The 20740-nt window shown below is 35.2% G+C and overlaps 1 protein-coding gene across 5 annotated transcripts in view; it reads left to right on the forward strand.

Annotated features, from left to right (window-relative positions):
* Positions 1-20740, forward strand: part of ACBD6 (acyl-CoA binding domain containing 6) — a 204990-nt gene that overhangs the window by 114616 nt on the left and 69634 nt on the right. The window contains exon 7 of one of the 5 annotated variants that reach the window (XM_060643809.3): positions 13811-13917. The exons of the other annotated variants lie outside the window; for them this stretch is intronic. Coding sequence (XP_060499792.1) covers positions 13811-13885 — 75 coding nt within the window. The 3' untranslated portion in view covers positions 13886-13917. Of the gene's footprint in view, positions 1-13810; positions 13918-20740 lie in introns of those variants that run through there. 5 annotated transcript variants of the gene reach the window in all.

Raw genomic sequence — 20740 nt, forward strand, 5'->3', positions numbered from 1 at the left:
TCAATCCTCCCACCCCAACTCTGAGGGAACTATTATTCTGACTTCAATTGCCATCAATTAGTTCTCCTTCTTCTGGAAATTCAAATATTTACAACATATTTTCTTTTGGATCAGTTTTATTATACTCAATATAACATTTGCAAGAGTCATTCATGTTGTTACATATATCATTTGTTCCTTTATTTTTATAGCTGTATAATGTTTTATTGTGTGCATGCATATACCATAATTTATCTGTTTTCCTCTTGATGGACATTTAGGTTTTTTTTCTTCAGTTTTAATGAATATTGGCTATTATGAAAAAAGTGGCTATAAACACTTCACGTGGGCATATACATATATCTTCACTTCTCTTGGATATATACTTAGGAGAAGAAATGCTGGAGCATATGGTAACTCTGTGTTTAACCTTTTGAGGACTGCTTATGGTTTTTCAAAGCGACTGCTCATTTTACATTCCCACTAGCAGTGTACGAGAGTTCCAGTTTTTTTACATCCTTGTCAACACTTGTTATTATGTCTTTTATTTTGATAGCCACTTTAGTGTATCTCATTGTGGGTTTGATTTTCATTGTCCTGATTGTTACTGATGTTGAGGATTTTTTCCTGTGCTTATTGGCCACTTCTGTATGTTCTTTGGGGGAAATGTCTATTCAGATCCTGTGCCCACTTTTTTTTTTAACTGGGTGAAAAAAAGCCATGGAAAGCTCAGTAAGTTTTTTTATAGGCAAAATCTGTTAAGGGAATGGACTCAAGGCCAGCCCTGTTGAGGCAGATGATCATTTGTGTCTCGTGTTGCCATCCTCTCCTCTCTCAAGGTATTTATCTGGGTGAAAGCAGCTTTGAAAGGACCAACAGTGGTGACTCAAAGGGAAAATATGTCAAAACAGAGTCTGAAGGGTGTGAGTGCAAGGGAGGAAGTTGGGGACTTTGCTTAGGTGATGATATTAGTAGTGGGATAAACGAGGTGACTGCCTGAATCGGACCTTTTATTTTGTTTGGCAGTTTTCTTTTAATCTCCCTAGCCATCATTAATTAAGAGGAACCCCCAAAGAAAAGGGACCAGGGTAGTTTTGTGGATTCACCTAATTCTGTAGGGGCTCTCTATACCTCAGCCAACTAGAACAGATTGATATTAACAGTGTCTTTCCCCATTTTAAAAATTTGGTTGTCTCTTTACTGTTGAGTTGTGAGACCTATTATGTATTCTGAATATAAGCCCTTATCATTTATATGATTTGCAAATATGTTCTTCCATTGAGGGGGCTGTCTTTTTACTGACCTAGTAGTATTCTTTGAAGCACAAAAAGTTTTAATTTTAATGAAGCCCAGGATATCTAGTTTTTATTTTGCTTGTGTTTTTGATGTCATTTCTAAGAAACTGTTGTTTAATCAGAGACCATAGTGATTGAGCCTTTTTCTTCTAAGAGTTTTATAATGTTATCTCTTACATTTAGGTTTTTGATTAATTTTGAATTGTGTACGATGTGAGGTAGAGGTCCAACCTTATTGTTTTATATGTGGATATCTAGTTGTTTCAGTCTTTCCGTTGAAAAGACTATTCCTCCTCCCCATTGAATTGTTGTAGGACCCTTATCAAAAATCAATTGACCATAAATTTGAGGGTTGATTTCTAGATTCTTCTTTCTTTTCCATCGATTGATATGTCTACCCTTATGACAGTACCACACTATCTCTCACTTCTTTTGTTAAATTTATTCCTTTCCTGAGATTTTCTGTTTTTGTCATTTATTGCAAGAATGCTTATAACTTCTCATTAAAATATTTTATGACAACTATTTTCAAATCTTTGTCAGATAATTCTAATATCTGAGTCACCTTGGTGTTTGGTGTGTGTGGATTGCCTTTGCGTATTCAAATTGTGATTTTCTTAGTTTTCTTTACTGTGGCTTTGTAGTATATTTTGAAACAGAAGTGGGAGATCTCCAACTTTGTTCTTTTTTTCAAGATTGTTATTGCTATTCTGGGTCCCTTGAATTTCCATATAAATTTTAGAATCAGCTTATTAATTTCTGCAAAACAAAATGCAGCTAAGATTTTTATAGGGATTGCATTAAATCTGTAGGTCAGTTTGGGGAGTAGTGACATCTTAAAATATTAAGTCTTGTTATCCATAAAATGTCTTTTCATTTATTTAGGGCTTGTTTAATTTCTTTCAGTGGTATTTTGTAGTTTTCAGTGTACAAGTCTTATATTTCTTTTGTTAAATTTATTCCTAAGCAAAGGAATAGAAGACGTAAAAAAGAACTAAACAAAAATTATAGAACCAAAGATATAATAACTGAAATAAAAATTCACTGGTCTCACCACAATAATGGAGGTGATAAAGAAAAGGATCAGTGAAGTTGAAGTCAGATAGGTAGAAAGTATCTAATTTGAAAAACTGAGAGAAGGTAGATGGGAAAGAAATCATCAGCAGGGCTTCCAGGACCTGTGTGACAATTACAGAAGATTTAGCTTTTTTTGTCATTTGAATTCCAAAAGGAGAAGAAAACAGTGTGAAGCTGAAAAATATTGAAAGAAATCATGCTGAAAACTTCCCAATTTGATGAATGGCATTGTAGATTCAAGAAGCTGAGCAAACCCAAAACAGATGAATCTGAAAAATTCTCTGCCAGAATACATCAAAATCAAACTTCCAAAAATTAAAGAGAAGAAAACATTGAAAGCAGCTAGTGGGAAAGAATGCATTATGTTTATGGGGAAACAATGATTGAAATGGTTTTTCATGGAGGTCAGAAGGAAGTGGCACCACATTTTTCAGGTGCTGAAAGAAAAGCTGTCAACTTGTAATTCTATAGCCAGTGAAAATATCTTTCAAGAATAAGGTGAAATAAAGACATTCTCAAATGAAGAAAAATACAGAGTATTTGTCACCCACCGATCTACTCTAAAAGAATGGCTAAATGGAAGTTCTTTATTTTTAAAACAGTTTGTTAATGTTTATTTACTTTAGAGAGAGAGACAGAGTGTGAGAGGGGAGGGGCAAAGAGCAAGGGAGACACAGAATCCGAAGCAGGCTCCAGGCTCTGAGCTGTCAGCACAGAGCCCAATGTGGGGCTCGAACTCATAAACTGTGAGATCATGACCTGAGCCAAAGTCAGCTGCTCAACTGACTAAGCCATCCAGGCTCCCCTAAGTGGAACTTCTTTAAATAGAAAGGAAATTATAATAGAAGGGAACTTGGAACATGAAGAAGAAAGAGAAACAACAATGGAATGGGTGAAAATAAACATAATATACTGTCCTTTACTCTGGACTTTTAAAAATTATGTTTGACCACTGAATCAAAAATTTTAACATCATCTGATGTTATATAAATATTCTACTGATCCACAGGAAATATTTAAGACAATACATTATAAGGGGGTGGGGGCTCCAAAATTAAAGAACATAGATCCTTACATTGACAAAAAAATAGTTGAACACATTGACAAGGTCATGTGAAAACACAGGAACTTACTCCCTGTGTTTTCTTTCAGTTTTGTAAAGATTTCAGGCATTAATCCATTTTGAGTTGATTTTTGTGTATGCTGTAAGATAGAGGTCCAGTTTTATTCTTTTGCATGTGGCTGTTTAGTTTTCCTAATACCACTTATTGAAGACACTATCTTTTCCCATTGTATATTCTTGCCCCCTTTGCCTCTGATCAATTGACCATATATGTGGCTTTTTTCTGGCTTCTCTGTTTTGTGCTGTTGGTCTATGTGTCTGTTTTTATGCCAGTACTATTCTGTTTTGTAATGAAGTTTGAAATCAGAGTGTGTGATGCCTCTCCAGCTTTGTTCTTCTTTCTTAAGATTGCTTTGGCTATTTGGGGTTTTTCATGGATCTATACAAATTTTAGGGTTGGCTGTTCTATTTCTGTGAAGTATTCTATTAGAATTCTGGTAGGAGTTGCACTGTGTCTGTTGATTGTTTTGGGAAGTATGAACATTTTAATAAGAAAGCACAGGATATCTTTCCATTTATATGTGTCTTTTTCAGTTTCTTTTACCAGTGTTAATAATTTTCAGTATACAGATCTTTTTCATCTTCTTGGTTAAATCTCTTCCTAATTATTTTATTCTTTTTGATGCAATTTAAATGGGATTGTTTTCTCAATTTTTTTGAGAATGCAGTGTTTTAGAAGTATTTTAAACAACTGTTGACATAATGTACCACAAAGCAGATATCAACGAAAATATTTTATATCAGCATATTCTCTGAGTGTGGATCAGTTAAATTAGAAATCAACAAAGGTAATTTAAAACATATATATACTGGGTCACCTGGGTGGCTCAGTCAGTTAAGCATCAGACTCAGGTCATGATCTCACTGTTCATGAGTTCTAGCCCTGCGTTGGGCTCTGCGCTGACAGCTCGGAGCCTAGAGCCTGGTTTGGGTTCTGTGTGTGTGTCTCTCTCTCTGTTCCTCCCCGACTCTCTCTCTCTCTCTCTCTCTCTCTCTCTCTCTCTCTCTCTCAAAAATAAATAAACATTAAAACAAATTAAAGAAAATAGTTGAACAAACTTAAAAGCAAATGACTTTTCTTGAGCCTATCAGATAATTAAGTTCTCAGGGTAAACTGCCACCCTGACACCTGAAGAAACTGGCAAACACAGATAATCACAGCTGAGATCACCTGTAGCCAAAGCCACTGGAACCATAAACTCGTAGGAACACAAGTGGTAATTGATCAATAGCTGGAGGCTCAGTGTGGAGTAGCTTGAGAGGAAGTAACTCCAGGGGCCTAGTCTTAGGTGTGCCCCACACTATATCATGAGTTTTACTTATAGGAACCTACTTCTACCCTCAAGTTCTCACAGTGAAGATCTGAGGAAAAATCTCTCTTGTTTCTGTCAGGACAGAGGGGAAATAGCAATGTTGAAACATACTAAGAGCATTTTTCATAACAAAGGCCCACCTTCCAAGGGAAAAGTCTACCAGAGCAGTTATCCTACTCCAGCCCCCTTTAATTTTCCTAAGAGGAGGTGGGGGAGGGGGTGGGTACTAAGAAACACCTGTAAAGATCCAGGCACACTAAAAGACTGAGATTTAATCATAAGGTTACAGAATGCTTCTCTGCTCCCTATACCTTACCACCACAGCCACGTGGCTCTCATTACAGTAAGAGCAGATTGTAGCTGAAAGAGCTCCAAGACATTGACTCTTTTTAAGTAGGAGCTCTTAGGGAAACCCAAAGACAACAGGGGAGACAAAAACAGGAAACTGAAGCCTCGGGTTTCTATAGCTACGGTAAACATTGAACACAGCCCAACTATTAGCCAGATTAATATAAAACATCACACTAAATTTCTGTTTACCATAGTTTCTATTATTGGATACCTCACATCTAGCTCTCAATAAAAACTTACAGGGCATGGTGAACAGTTAGAAAAATCATAGTCTGACAAAGCAAGTATCAGAACCAGACTCATGACACAGATTTTGGGATTATCAGATAGGGAATTTGTATGATTAAGTAATATGTTAAGTAATCTAATGGAAACAGTAGATATATATAAGAATGATGGATCATGTAAGCAGAAAGATGGAAACGTTAAGAAAGAATGAAAAGGAAATGCTCAAAATCAAAAACACTGTAACAGAAATGAAGAATACATTTGGTAGTTTCTTCAGTAGAGTACACAAGTGAGAGAAGAGTCAGTGAACTTGAAAGATATGTCAGTATGAACTCTAAAACTGAAATGCAAAGAGAAAAAAACAGAGAAAGATAAAAAGAACAGAATTTTCGAGAACTCTTGGACAATTTCAAAAAGTGTAACATACATGTAATTAAAATGTCAGAAGGGGAAGAAAGAATGGAGCAGAAGAAATATTTGAATAGCTGATAGTTTTCCAAAATTAATGATAGACACCAAGTCACAGATCCAGGAGCTCAGCAAACACTAAGCAGGATAAATATCATTTTATAAAGGGAGGAAGTAGAGGGAGCTAAATGGAGGTAAGAGTTCTACAGTTTCATCAGAGTGGTAAATTATCAATACCAGTAAACAGTAAACACACACACACACACACACAGAGTGATACCTAGATCAACCATTTAAAAAAATGTACAGACACATATAATAATAAGCACTATAGATGAATTAATGTTTAGGTGAATTCACCAATGAGGCCATCTAATCCTGGAAGCCTTTAAATTATAAGTTCAGTTTCTTTAAATGATAGAAGATTATTCATATTTTCTATTTTTTCTTTGATCAGTTTTAATAAGTTGGGTTTTTCAAAGAATTTGCCCATTTCATCTTAAGTTATAAAAAAATTGACCTAAAGTTATTCATAATATCATCTTGCACTTTAGTGTCTCCCGTGTGTGTAGTGATGTATTTTTTTGTCTGATATTTCTAATATATTTTTTACTGATTATTTTTTTAAGCATTTGTCAACTTTAGTAATCTTTTCAAAGAACAAGCTTTTAGCTTTGTTAATTGTCCCCATCCTACATTTTGTGTCTGTGTCATTGATTTTTGTTCTTTGTTCTTTCCTCCTCCTTTTTTTTGGATTTAATTTGCTGTGGTGTTTTTTTCTAACCTCTTGAAATAAAAGCTTAGATATTGATTTTCAGCTATTCTTTTCTAGTAGGTGTGCTTGGAGGTAGAAATTTCTCGTTATGCACTCCTTTAAATGCATTTTACAGATTTTGGGATATTTTTATTATCCTCTAGTCAAGATATTTTTTTAATTTCCAGTGTGATTTCTTTCTTTGAATTGTGGGTTATCCCGATGTATGTTGTTTAGTTGCCCAGCATTGGGGGAATTTATAGTTCCTTTTCTGTATTCATTTCTATTTTGAATCAAGTATGATGAGAGAACATACTCTGGAGTGTTTCAGTATTTTGAAATTAACACTTGCTTTTTGGCTCTTTATATGGTACATTTTGGAGAATGTTGCATGTTCACTTGAAAAGACTGTATTTTGCAGTTTGGTGTAGTCTTTCACAAATATCGTTTATGTGAGGTTGGTTAATAGTGTTAGTGAAGGGCACTATATTCTTACTGATTTTTTGTCTACTTGTTTATCAGCTACTAAGAGAATTGTGTTGATATCTCCAATTATGATTTTTGTAACTGTGTTCATTTTTATATACCTTCAAACTATGTTATTAGATGCAAATTTAAAATTGTTTTACCTTCTTGTTGAATTGACCCTTTTATCATTGAGAAATGGCTATTTTCAGATCTAATATATATACATATATATATCTATATATAAAATCTAATGTGTATAAATCTATACATAAAAGCATATACACACACACACACACACACACACACACACACACACACTTTGTTTAGTGTTTTATAGTTACATCAGTTTTTTTTTTTTTGGATAGTGTTTACCTTATGTATTTTTTTCTATCCTTTAAATTTTACCCGTTTCTGTGTTAGTCTGCTTGGGCTGCTGTGGCAAAATACCACAGACTGAGTGGCTTAAACAGCAAGCATTTTCTCACAGCTCTGGGGGCTTCAAGTCTAAGAGCAGAGGGCTGGCAAGGTTGGTTTCTGGTGAGATCTCTCTCAGTGGCTTGCAAAACCCTGCCTTCTCACTATATCTTCACATAGCCTTTCTTCTGTGTGTTCACAGAGAAGTCTCTGGTGTCTCCTCTTCTAACAGGACAACAGTCCTGTTGGATCAAGGCCTCATTTGACCCCCTTTAACCTTAATTACCCCCTTAAAGGCCCTGCCTCCACATACAGTCACATTAGGGCTTAGGGCTTCAACTTAAGAATTTGAGGGGAACACAGTTCAATCAATCAGCACTATGTCTTTATACCTAAAATTGTGTTTCTCATAAATAGCATGTAGGTAGGTCTTAGTTTTTATTCAGATCTTTGTCTTTTAATGGTGAGGTTTAATTTATATTTAATGTAATTTGTGGTGCTAATCTGCTTAATTTTGTCATCTTTCTGTTCTCTGTTTCACCTTCTGTTTCTCTGTTTTTCCTTTCCCAATTTTTTCTGTGTGAAGTATTTTTTTTATTATTCCATTTTGCCTTCTTTAATGGGTATTTGCCATTCCTTTTAGAATCATTCTTTTAGTGGTCGTGATAGAAATTACACCTGAAATTGCTTCACCTGAATACTGTGAACATCTTAAAACGATATGATTCTGTTTATTTTTTTCCCCTGCTTATGTTGCTATAACTGTGATATATTTTTACTTCTCTAAGTACATACCTCACAGGATACTGTTTTGGCATTAAACAGTCAATAGTCTTTATCTCTATTGACATAAATGATGCTTTTTCATTCCTTCTTTTTGATGTTTTTTCATTCCTTGTACTTTCCTGATTTCATCTGGTATCATTTTCCTTTTGCCTGCAGAACTTCAATATTTCTTATAGTATTGACTTCTAGTTATGAGTCATTTCACCTTTAGTTATCTGAGTATGTCTATTCCATTTATAGTTTAAAAAGGTAATTTTGCTCCATAGAGAATTTTAGGTCTGGCCCCTCTATTTCTTTCTCTAGAGCTGCCATTCCATTTTCTTCTAGCTCTCATATTTTCTTTTTAGAAGTTAGCTGTAAATCTTTTTGTTCTTACTCTGAAGGTGATATCTTTTTGCTCAGACAATGTTTAAGATTTTCACAGTATGTATCATTTTCCAAGAGTGGCTAAGTTGGTGGTGGTGGTGGTGGTGTTTAACTCTGGGGTCCACTGAACCTTCTGACATAGCTCTTGATTTCACAAATTTTTTTGCTGTGATGGTGATGTCTTCAGATATTGCTTCTCCATTCTCTTCTCTCATCTGGAATTATAGTTTCTCATATGTGAGACCACTTGACATGTATTCTAAATGTCATATATTCTCTTTTATTGTTTTTATTTTTATTTGTTCATCTATGTTATGTTGTTGTTTAGTTCTCTGAATGCTTCAGTTAGGATAATTTTTGTTGACCCATCTTTGTCTTTGGTAATCTTATCTTTTCTGTTAAGACTGCATTGAGTTCTTAGTTACAATTCTTCAGTTCTAGAATGATCATTTGAATAACTTTACCTAATTCCTTTTTATGTTGAAAATTTCCATCTTTTACTCTATTTTCTTTCATGTATTTGTAATGATCATTTCAGTTTTTTTCTCTTAATTTAAATAACTGACATCTTTGAGGCAGCTGCTTTTGGCTCCTTCTTCTTTTGTTTATAGATCACAATTTCCCACTTGTCCACATGTCTCAATTAAATTTTTTTTAATTGTGAAACAATCTCAAATTTATACAAACAATAAGAGTGTGTTTGAATCTTAAACCTTGAACTTTAAGAGCATTTTGCCAACATTATGCCCTATCACCTGTATAAAGATGAGGATATTCTATTATATAACCACAAATAAACTATCACAATGAGGATATTATCACTAATATATTACCGTCATCTAATCTTTATACATCACTCAGGTTTTGCCAGTTGGCCCAAGAGTTTCTTTTATAATAAAAGGATTCAGTTTAGAATCCCACATTGCATTTGATTATCATGTTTAAAAGGGCCTAAAGGAGGAAACTAAAGATCTCCTTTAGTCTGGAACAGTTACACAGTTTCTCTTTGACCTTTATGACTTTGATATCTTTAAAGATTACAGACCAATAATTTTTTAGACTGTTTCTCAATTTGAGTTTGTCTCATGTTTTCTCCTGATTATGTTTACATTACGCATCTGTTGCAGTGATGTTGTAGAACTGATACTGTATTCTCATTGGGACCTATCTAATAGCTCATACTTTCAATTTGCCCCATTACTGATATTTATGTTGATCACGGAGTTAAGTGATGTCTGTCAAGATTTTCACAGTGAAATGACTTTTGTCCCTTTGTGATTCATTACTGTTTTGTAGGAAAGATACTTGGAGATATATAAATATCTTGTCCTCATCAAAACTTCAATTTATTCATGCTTTTATTTATATCAGTTTGGATTCATAGTTCCCTATTTTATATTATAATACACTGTTTATTATTATTTACATTTATGCTCAAATTATTCCATATTTGGCCAATGGGAGCCACTTCAGTCTGGCTTCTGTGTCCTTTTGACATACTCCCATAATTCTTTGAGAATATGAAAATATTTTCTTGCATAGCAAGAAGTTCCAGTTCATCTTGAACTCTTCTCTTTCCCAGCCATGGAAACAGCAGAAAGCTGTGATTCAATTTAGTAGAGAATGGTGTTTAAAAACCAGGATCTGAGTAGGTGTGCTCATTGCTGTTGGGCTATCACTCTTCCCAAATCCTCTGACATATATGCATATACACATATACATATACACATTAATATCTGTGTTCATTTTTCTTTGTATGTTGTGTATGTATACCATAAGTTCACACCAGTATCTCTACTTCCAGTTCAAAACAACAAGATTCATTCAGTTTTTCTATGTGTAACTCTCTTTCTCTGACAGTGAGCAATCTGGCTCCATTATCTTATCATATTTACTATTTGATCAATCTCTCATTGCTGCTGCCACCCCCCCTCCTGCAGGGATGCCCTCATCATCCTGAACTTCTGACAGTTTGCTCAGACCACTCTCCTGGAGCATTTGTCCTCATTCCTCTTGGTCTCTGACACTCTGAGCCAGACTGCTGTCTCATGGGAGTGCCTTCCTCAGTCAGCTTAGGCTTCAGCATCCAGTACCTTGCCAGCCTTTTGTAGGGCTGTCTTCACTCTACATAGACTCTGACACTTTGTACCAGACCATTTTTCTTTTCTTTCTTTTCTTTCCTTTCCTTTCCTTTCCTTTCCTTTCCTTTCCTTTCCTTTTCTTTGCTTTTCTTTGCTTTGCTTTTCTTTGCTTTTCTTTGCTTTTCTTTTCTTTCCTTTTCTTTTCTTTCCTTTCCTTAACTTTCCTTTCCTTTCCTTTCCTTTCCTTAACTTTCCTTTCCTTTCCTTTCTTTTCTTTTTTAATGTTTATTTTTGAGAGAGACAGAGACAGAATGTGAGTGGGCAGATAGAGAGGGAGACACAGAATCCGAAGCAGGCTCCAGGCTCTGAGCTCTGAGCTCTGAGCTCTGAGCTGTCAACACAGAGCCCGATGCGGGGCTCAAACTCACGAGCCCTGAGATCATGACCTGAGCCGAAGTCAGATGCTCAACCTACTGAGCCACCCAGGCGTCCCAGACCATTTTCTGTCTGGACGTCTTCTTCATCCTGTGTGAGCCCTGACACCTCACATTAGGCTGCTACCACTCCAGGTGGACACCCTGTTATCCTAGTTAGGCTCTGATACCTTGCTCTGTACCATGACAGCTCCCCTCTTCTCTACCCTTCCACTCACATGGATACCTACTTCATTCAACCTTACCTATGGTTTTAAAGCTGAACTGTTCAAGAAAGGAAGAGGAAGAGCTATATCCCATAATTTTAAAATGGTATGTTGCACATTATGCATAAAGGAGAATCGAGACTGAAGTCAGTGTTATTTGCCCCAAGAAAGGGCACCCCTTATCATCTGTCAGATATATTGATTGAGGGGCTAGTCACTTCAGGCCAGTGAAGAATTGAGCAATGTTGGGGCTAGGTTGTAACTCTAGTTATATCTCTGCTTTCCTACATATCTTGGGGGAGGCTCTTGAGGGCTTTTGCTTGGGAGCCTAAAGGTCTCTGCCTCCCTGTCTTGAAAGACCGATTAAGACTCTGTCTGATTCTTTCTGCTTTGAGCTTTGTTCTCCAGCTTCCTATCCCACACTACTTCCAAATTTTGGTAAATGTGTTCGGGCTGAGATTTGTTGTTTGAGGCAGGCCCTGTTCCTCAACCGGGACTATCTCCCTCAAATATTCCAAAACAACAGATTCCTATGTGCTCTTTTAGAAACTCTGGCTTCCCACATAGCCCCTGAACTCAGAAATTAAACCAGTGGGAAAATAGTACTTTGTGTTTGGGACTTCTGAAATTTTTCAGTTGTTGACCTAACCCCTAACAACCTCCAAAATGTTATTTTCCCCAGTGTCATCATTTTATTTGAGCCACTCTCATTCCTCAGGCTTTACACAGAATCAGCAAATACTCCCAGGTAAGAAAGCAGCAGGAAAGAGCCTATTCTCTCTCTCTCTCTCTCTCTCTCTCTCTCTCTCACTTTTGAGAGCTTGTTCTCTGAATAGCTCTCTGATTTAGTTCACTCAGTCCTTTTTGCTTTCATAAACACAATTTTTCAATTTTCCTGTTCTTTCATTGTTGCTAACATTAGGAAAGTTACCTTATTATATCTTCTTCCATCCTACTTGGAACCAGAAACCAGCCATGTATGTGGTTTCTGTACTTCTCTTTCATTTAATATTATAAAATGAACATTTTTCCATGCCATTCAATTTTTTTTAAGTTTTTTATTGTTTTTTTTAAATGGTTTATCAAACTGAGGGCCTATGTCCCTGGCAACAGTGGAGTACATGGTATATGTAAGAATATATGAGAAACCTTACGAATATGGTGCATCTTTCCAGAGTACCCATTTGTCTTGAGGATTTGGGGAATACAAATAATTTAACTTAGAAGTAGCTCTAAAAGTCATTTTCTAGGTAAACAAACATAGATATATAATTGTGGAATAGGATATAAAATGTACACGTACTGCTTGGATAAAACAAGATTTCAAGGCAATTTCTTGTTTTTAACAAGGCTGTATAGTCAGTTAAGATATTCTTCCAGTGTTTCAGTAATTTTTCTCCCAACAGAAGGAGTTTATAGTTTAGATTTATCTTACCTTCCTTTCTTTCAATATTCAAATATCTAAATACCATTAAGTATCTCATTTGCTAATTTTAGAAGACATGTATTGATCTTTTTTTTTTTTTTTTTTGTCTGCCTTTAAAAAGTCCTCCCTAGGAAATGGACAAGGCTTACCTTCTCCCTTTTACTACTTTTATTTTATATGTAAACACTATTCCTGGACATTCAGTGTTAGAATATTTAAATTAGACTGAAAAATTTAGATGGTTAAGCACAAATAGAGAATACTAGTAAATGACATAGGTGTGTATATTTTTTGTAAATTTATCAAAAAATACTTTTTCAAACTCTTAAATTCTTTCATACATTTATAAACCTACTTACAAATATATATATATATATATATATATATATTTGTATACAAATACACTGTATATATTTGTATACAAATACAAACCCACTTACAAATATATATATATATAGTTCTTTGTATACAAAGAACTCATACTATTAATATGATAAGTCATTGTCTACATTTCAAATATTTCCACTGTAGGGGAAGGTGTAAATATGTTAAATTTTCCTGTTTTCTCTCACACATTATCCTTGTGACCCTAATTAAGAGGTCATTTGAAAAGTCTGGGCTAATGTGTTAAATCACCTGTATGATTTGCTAGAGAATTGCTCTAATTCCACTTAAGAATATGCAACTTAATGAAAGTCAGGTGTGAAAACAGAAGCCCTTTGCCAAAGCACAATACATTTTGTCATTTGATCTTTTCCTGCTGAGTGGCTCATTATGAAAATAGCCTCAGCCTTCAAATTATTTCTTTAATCCTTGATTCTCTCCCACATTGTAAAGAGTCCAGTCCTCATACCAGTTTTGTTTTTCTTACTAGATTACTGGTATGTTTTGGGTGCTGAGGAAGAAATGTTTACTGGTACTTGAGCTTAGAATTTTTCCATGGGAAAATAGAAAACTCTTCTTCAAAATGAATGGCGTTTTACATGATCTACAGAACCCAAATGAGTGTGTATGTGGTAGTGAGAGAGAAGAGGAGGAATGGAGATTAAATCCAATAGTTGTAATTTAAAAAAAATATAATTGTTTCATTTTTCATTGCAGGAGTCACTTTCATGTGTGCGTATTTCTTTCCCAGGAGACTATTTGATAAGAACACTACCGTTACTAAAGGCTTGAAAAATTGCTGATTTGTAAATTTATGACATATCCTTTTGTAGACTGTACCTTCCAAATATACATGTAATTCTCAGCATTTTAAGGGCAGAGTTTGTGCTTTAATTTTGTATTGCTTTTAATATTGAAATTACTACTAGACTTAGACATTCTGATGAAATCTTTCCTTTATGTTCCCTCAAGCTAATCAAAACTCAAAATTTTAGTAATCAAAGAAGTAAAAGGGTTTTTGTTATGTCAGAAACATCAGTTGAAAATATATAGAGTTTTAGGATTCCCTTATAAAGGGAATTATAAATCCTTTCTAAATTCTATAATTCCCTTATAAATCCTTTCTAACAATCTTACAATTTCACTATCAGATACCAAATACTATAGCCCAGAATGTAAACATTCTTATATAATATTCTTTACATTTTAGAATAAATTTTTTATGTTTATGGAGTAAATCATAAAGTTAGAACAGTATATTTAGCAAATACTGATCCCACTGATTATTGTTATCAACATGATTTAAAGTTCTCATTGGCCATTATATAATCTGTCCCAGTGGGTTATGGATTAAAAATAAATGTATTTGCACATTCTTATTCTTTGCAACTTTGGATATTGCCTTCTCAGTGACATTCTGATTTGTCTGCTTTTAATGTATTAACTAGCTGTAGAGAAAGTGCATTTAGCTAAAGACTAGTATTTTTCTTGGATGATGGAATGTTTTTTTCTTGATGATCTGAGATTATTAAATGTTTTTTAGTTATATTCTTGCAAATGATTGCTTTGATGAGTTACTTTCTAATTAAACCCTAAAATAGCAGCAAAGGGCTAAAATGGCAAGTACTTTGATGTTTGAATGCAAAGAACATGTTTAGAAAGCTGAAATAAAAGGGGAGACTCCAATGAATGAAAAGAAATAAAAAGTAAATGAGGTAATCAAAATCAGAGAAATTGATATTGGCAGGTTTTGAATGATGTTCCTAGATGAGCAATCTTTCAAAATACTTCTTGTACATTGCTGCTATTCTTTTATTTATTATTAAAATAATATGATCCATGAGGAGCTTGGGGTGACTCTCGGCCTAGCTAATTCTAATTAATCCAGTCGAGGAGAGCAGTAGGGTAAGTGGAGCAGTCTATCGGATTGAAATTCATAACTTAATTGAGGTCAAAGTCCCGGTCTGGGAGAACAAAAGTCTTTTGCTAGGACCAGGCAGATCAATAGCAATAAATATCTGGCTTGGATACAAGTAGCTTATAGTGACAGATTATCTGACAGTGGCCAGAGGTCTTAGTTCTGTTAAGGGCAAAGTCTTGATCATGCCATGGTTCTTGCTGATGTTCAGTCTACACCCATGACTCTTGGAAAGTAGTAATACTCTCAAGAACTCTTGAAAGTCTTCTTGAAGCACTGTGTATGAAACTCCAAGTGAATTCTTTTTGTGATTATCAAATTAACATTCATTAATGGTACATTTTTTTGAATTAGGAGTTTCTATCACATTGCCAGTAAGATCCAGAGGATTTGCAAAGTCGCTACCTTTTCCATCAATAATTTAAAAGAATGTATAGATTGCTTTGGGGAAGGAACATAACAAGACCATGTTGTCTTGATTTACATATAACTATAAACGTTAAGAGGACCATGTTCATTAAAACTAAGGAGTTAGTATTAACCATTTTAAGTGTGATAATGGTATTTTGGTTGTGTAGGAATTGTCCTTGTTTTTAGGTGCACACTGATATATTTAGGGACAAGATGTCATGTCAACCATAATTTCTTTATCCTACTTCAACAAAAAAGGAAAAGAAAGAAAAAGTATGGCAAAATGTTCACAGTTATTAAATATGAATAATGGGTCTCTGCTTTTCTCTATCTACAAGTATTTTCATAATAAAAATAGTAAGAACCATGTGTAATAAAACCATCAAGCTAGCATGTTACTAGGACAGCTTTCTTTCTGTCCCATTCTTTTCATACTTTTAATTTCTACTCAGTTGTCAAAAGCTTGGCTATTCTTTTATTCATTATATTATTGTTTATCCATAATAATAATAATTACTTAATTAGTACAAACATCCAGCATTCCACTCATTGTTTAATAACATTATTGCCACTCAGGCTCAACTACCATCTGACTGTGGGAAAGTAAACTCTTGAGATCTTGAGATCTTGAGTTGTTGGCCTTGTAAGGTATGGAGAGCTTCATAGTATATGTTTCATTTCCATTGACAATCATCTGGTCTGAATTATCACTCATTCATCAGTATATTATTGTGGCAACTTATTAAAGTGACTTTTTGATCCTCCATAATATTGGTATATTAAGTCTTCCTTAAACACCATTATCTAAATGCTACTTCAATATCTAAAGGATTCTATGACCAAGAACATCTAGTGGTGTCTTATCTATGAATTGGTTCTCAGCTTTTATGCTTGACTATTAAAGCCTCACCTCTATGACCATACCATTTTATCCAGTATTACTTGCTTTATGAAGTAGTCGAGCTCACTTTGTATATTCCAGAAGTTCCCAAACCTGGATCACTAGAATCAACTATAGATCTTCTTTTTTCTTTTTTTTTTTTTTTTAAGGTTCATTTATTTTTGAGAGAGAGAACACAAGCAGGGGATGGGTAGAGAGGGGGAGAGAATCCCAAGCGGGCTCTGTGCCAACGCACAACCCGATACTGGGCTGGAACTCACAAACCGTGAGATCATGACCTTGAGTGGAAATCAGGAGTTGGATGCTTAACTGACTGAGCTATCCAGGCGTCCCACAACTATAGATCTTTTTAAAAATAAACCTCAACTCCAAAAATTATGACTCAGTAAATGAGTTGGGGATGGCAGATATTGGGAAGATGAGAATCTCAAATTTTTAAAATGTCTGCATGTAATTCCATGTAGTACTGGATTTGTAATTCTAAACCCTATATTCACCTGCCAGTTCTGTGGTGCTATGTATCTGAAGTAGGAGTTAGGATAAAATAATCAGATAAAACTAATGGATTGCTGTGATGAATCACTAACAACTGTTTAGATTTCCTAGATATGGTGCCAAGTTTAAAGGAGGGATGCAAATTTAGATATAATCCTATGGACTGAGCACTTGCTATTTTTTAAATAACTGTGCAAGCTATGTCTACGTATTTGGTCATTTTTTTTCTTATTAAAAGAAATTTTTCCACATAATTATCCAAAGTCAGACAGCTCCAACGTCAAGAGTCAAATCCAAGATTTCCATTAACAAATGATCCTGATTGGTAAATTTTCAGTTAGTTTATCAAATGAAAGTGAAAACATCATGGACTTTCAGAGAATGTATTTTTAAATAGAATAAACAAGGCTGTTCAACCTGAGGTCATTTTTCAGTGTGTTTCTATAGTTTCTGCCCTTTATTCATTTTGGAACTCACATATTTTCTGTAAGTTCATGTCCATACCAGAATAATAAACCATTAGCAACTCCTCACTGATTGCATATTTGGGAAACAAAGTTGTAGTTTTTTTTTTAATTTTTTTTAACGTTTTTTATTTATTTTTGAGACAGAGAGAGACAGAGCATGAACGGGGGAGGGGCAGAGAGAGAGGGAGACACAGAATCAGAAACAGGCTCCAGGCTCCGAGCCATCAGCCCAGAGCCCGACGCGGGGCTCGAACTCGCGGACTGCGAGATCGTGACCTGAGCTGAAGTCGGATGCTTAACCGACTGAGCCACCCAGGCGCCCCTAAAGTTGTAGTTTTTTAATAGGTCGTTTGGAAGGCAAATGTAGTGAGAGACTATCTACCCTGATTAAGTTCAAGACAGCATGGTGGAAAAATTCCTTAACCAAGGAAGATTAAAGAAGAACCTCAGTTCTCAAGTAAACTCCATTATATATATAGGATATTCTCCAGTCATTTTATTTAACTGCTGTTTTTGCCTTAATTGTATTTACTTGATTGTTCAGCTTTGGTGTCACTAGTGGATTGTAAGGTATTTCAGTGTAAGAATCAGGTTTTCTGTTTCTTTAATATTCCAAGTAGTCTCTTGCCTAATGTTTGACATACAGTACACATTCAGTAAATATTATAAAAATATTGTTCCTTTGTAGATGAGTACTCCCCCAGTCTGAAGCACACACACACACACGCAACACGCACACACACGAGTGTACGCACATACATGTACACAAAGCCTATAGTTCATTGAAACATCACTTCTTTTGGGAAGACCCTGACCTAGCCCCTCCTTTTCCTGCAACCACAACCTCCTTTTAGACCCCCTCTTTTGCACTCCTATAATACACTTTGTTTACACCTGTGATAGGATTTGTCATTCTTTATTATAATCATCTCCATTCATAAGACTAGCCTCCTTGAGAGTAAGAATTTTGATATTTTTCTACTCCCAGCTCCTAACACATTACTTGACATATCACTTAATATGTGTTTGAAATAAACATGGAGTAAAGATTGAGGATAGTAATAATAATGCCCCAAAGAAACAATGTCTTTGAGAAATTTATGGAAAGAAAAAAAGAAATTAGAATGGGAAAACTGATCTTAACAAGGTTATTGGAATACTTCATGACTTTTCTTGACACATTTGGTCAGTATGCATATTCTGTATTGTCTGAGTGTGGCAGGCCTAAACAAATATGCTGTAACACATATATCAGGTAGACATTCTTGAGCAGTAGATGCTAAAGACCATTCTGAAGACAAATTAGATGTATTCTTAAATGAAGGGTATGCATTATGAGACTACAGTACCCATGTTGAAATGGCTTAATGCTCTTGACAGATATCTTGGCAGTTGACTGGTTGTGTTTCATGTAGCTGTTACTTCTCTTTTTCAAGCAGTTCTTTATTTTTTACAACTGCAATGTTTAATTTTAACATACTTTTTAAAACATGAATAGATTGAAAGAAATGTATCTCTTAAAACTGTGGTAGAATATATTAGTTTATGACTAGAGTAGAAAGAAGAAACAGCTGAGGTGTACAATAATCATGTCTCTTATTTATCCCTCCCCAAAATGTAAAAGTTACATTCTCTTTGTACTTTTAAATCACATCTTCTACCAGAAATGCAGTTGGCTTTTATGGAGACCAATTGAAATGGCCCAGTTCACTCCCAGGACCCAACCCAAGGGCAGATCTTGCTGCTGGTATGCCCCTAGGCCTGAAGGATGGGAAAGGGGCAAGTGATTGGAAGGCGGAGGGATGAATTGAGCTTGGACATGGGAGCTGAGGTGTCTCTACTCATGTATGTGAGGCCCTTTGTGAAGTCGTATGGAGCCTGGAGTTGCAACAGAAAGGGGTTCTAGAAATTTCCATTTGTACTCTTGCCCTGGGTGCACACAAATTTGGGGGGAGGCCTATCTACCAGCTTAGTGGTTTTCAGTGTTTTGTAAATTCCCACAGAGGTACCTAGAAGTTTCCCTCCCTACCTCAATTTTTACCTATTTTAAGATTATGCTGCTGAATATGATTTGGTTTTAAAAAAGAAGTCCCCAGGCCACCTGGGTGGCTCAGTTGGTTAAGTGTCAGACTCTTGATTTCGGCTCAGGTCATGATCTCACAGTTGTGAGATCGAACCCTTTGTTGGGCTCAGCACAGAGTGCAGAACCTGCTTGTGATTCTCTCTTCCTCTCTCTGCCCCTCCCCAGCTCGCATGCACACATGCACACCTACCCATTCTCTCTCAAAATAAATAAATGAAAATAAATAAAAAAGAGGTCCCTTATAATGGAGTATGAAGGTAGAGATCAAGTCTAATCATCACTGTGTCCCAAGCCTTTAGTATTATTTAAATCTTGGGAGCTTTAGAGGCATTTTGTAAATATTTGTTGACTAATAAAACGTATTCATCCTCTTGTGCAAAGAAACTTTACATCTCCAAAAAATGTAGGCAGAGTTTTCTGGCTCAACAGAGGAAGACAGATGTCACTGCAAAAGAAGTGTGAAAATGGTGAGCAAAAATGATAAAACCAGTATTGAAAGGTCAAATATTTTATCATATTTTCTATTCTACAAAATGTATTTTTATATATTAGCTCATTTTATCCTACAGGAGTCCTGTGTTACACTATCCTCATTTCATAGTTGAGAAAACTAAAGCTCAAAGAGGTTATGTGAATTGCTTGAAGACACAAGGCTAGTAAGTAGATAACCAGAGTTCACACTTCAATATTTTAACTGCAGATTCCATGCTATTTTCCTGCATCGTGCTGTCATCATTCTCTATCACACTGATTCTGTGCTTTTAGAATCCACAGCCATCTGATGCATTTTGTGAGGATTATAGTAACAAGTTCTTCATGTCCTTAGTATTTATTTCCTTATTTATACTGAAATTCTTATATGTAGACATTATTTTGTTCACCAGGTATGCCCCTTCAGTGTGACTTTTAATCTATATTCCTTTTCTCACAGCTCACAATTTTCTTTAATAAGTTTTTTTCTGTCATTTTTATATTGAATAGTCACTTCTTTTGCTAAGTTTGTACCTGAGAATGAACAACTGACTCACAGTACAGTGTGAATCAAGTTCAAATTACTTTGAGTTCAGAGAACACCCAGTGTCATCTTATTTTTACATCTAACTGAATTATAGGACACTGTCAAAGTGTTATGACCTGGTATAGTAAATTGCTCCTTCTTAATGGTCCCCTGGCTACATTCTCTCTTGCTATTGCTGTGAACCACAAATTGTTGACGTCTTATACTATCCTAAACTTGAAAACAAAAGAATTGGCCTTTATCCCCAGGCAGTCTACCTTCTTCACGGTAAAGATTTCTGAACATCTTAGCTATCTACAGCTGAATCATAACATTTTGTACACTTCAAAGTTTATTGTGCCCTCAGAACCGGGT

Source organism: Panthera onca, chromosome F1, assembly GCF_046562875.1.
Source record: "Panthera onca isolate mPanOnc1 chromosome F1, mPanOnc1 haplotype 2, whole genome shotgun sequence".
NCBI classification, from domain to species: Eukaryota; Metazoa; Chordata; class Mammalia; order Carnivora; family Felidae; genus Panthera; species Panthera onca.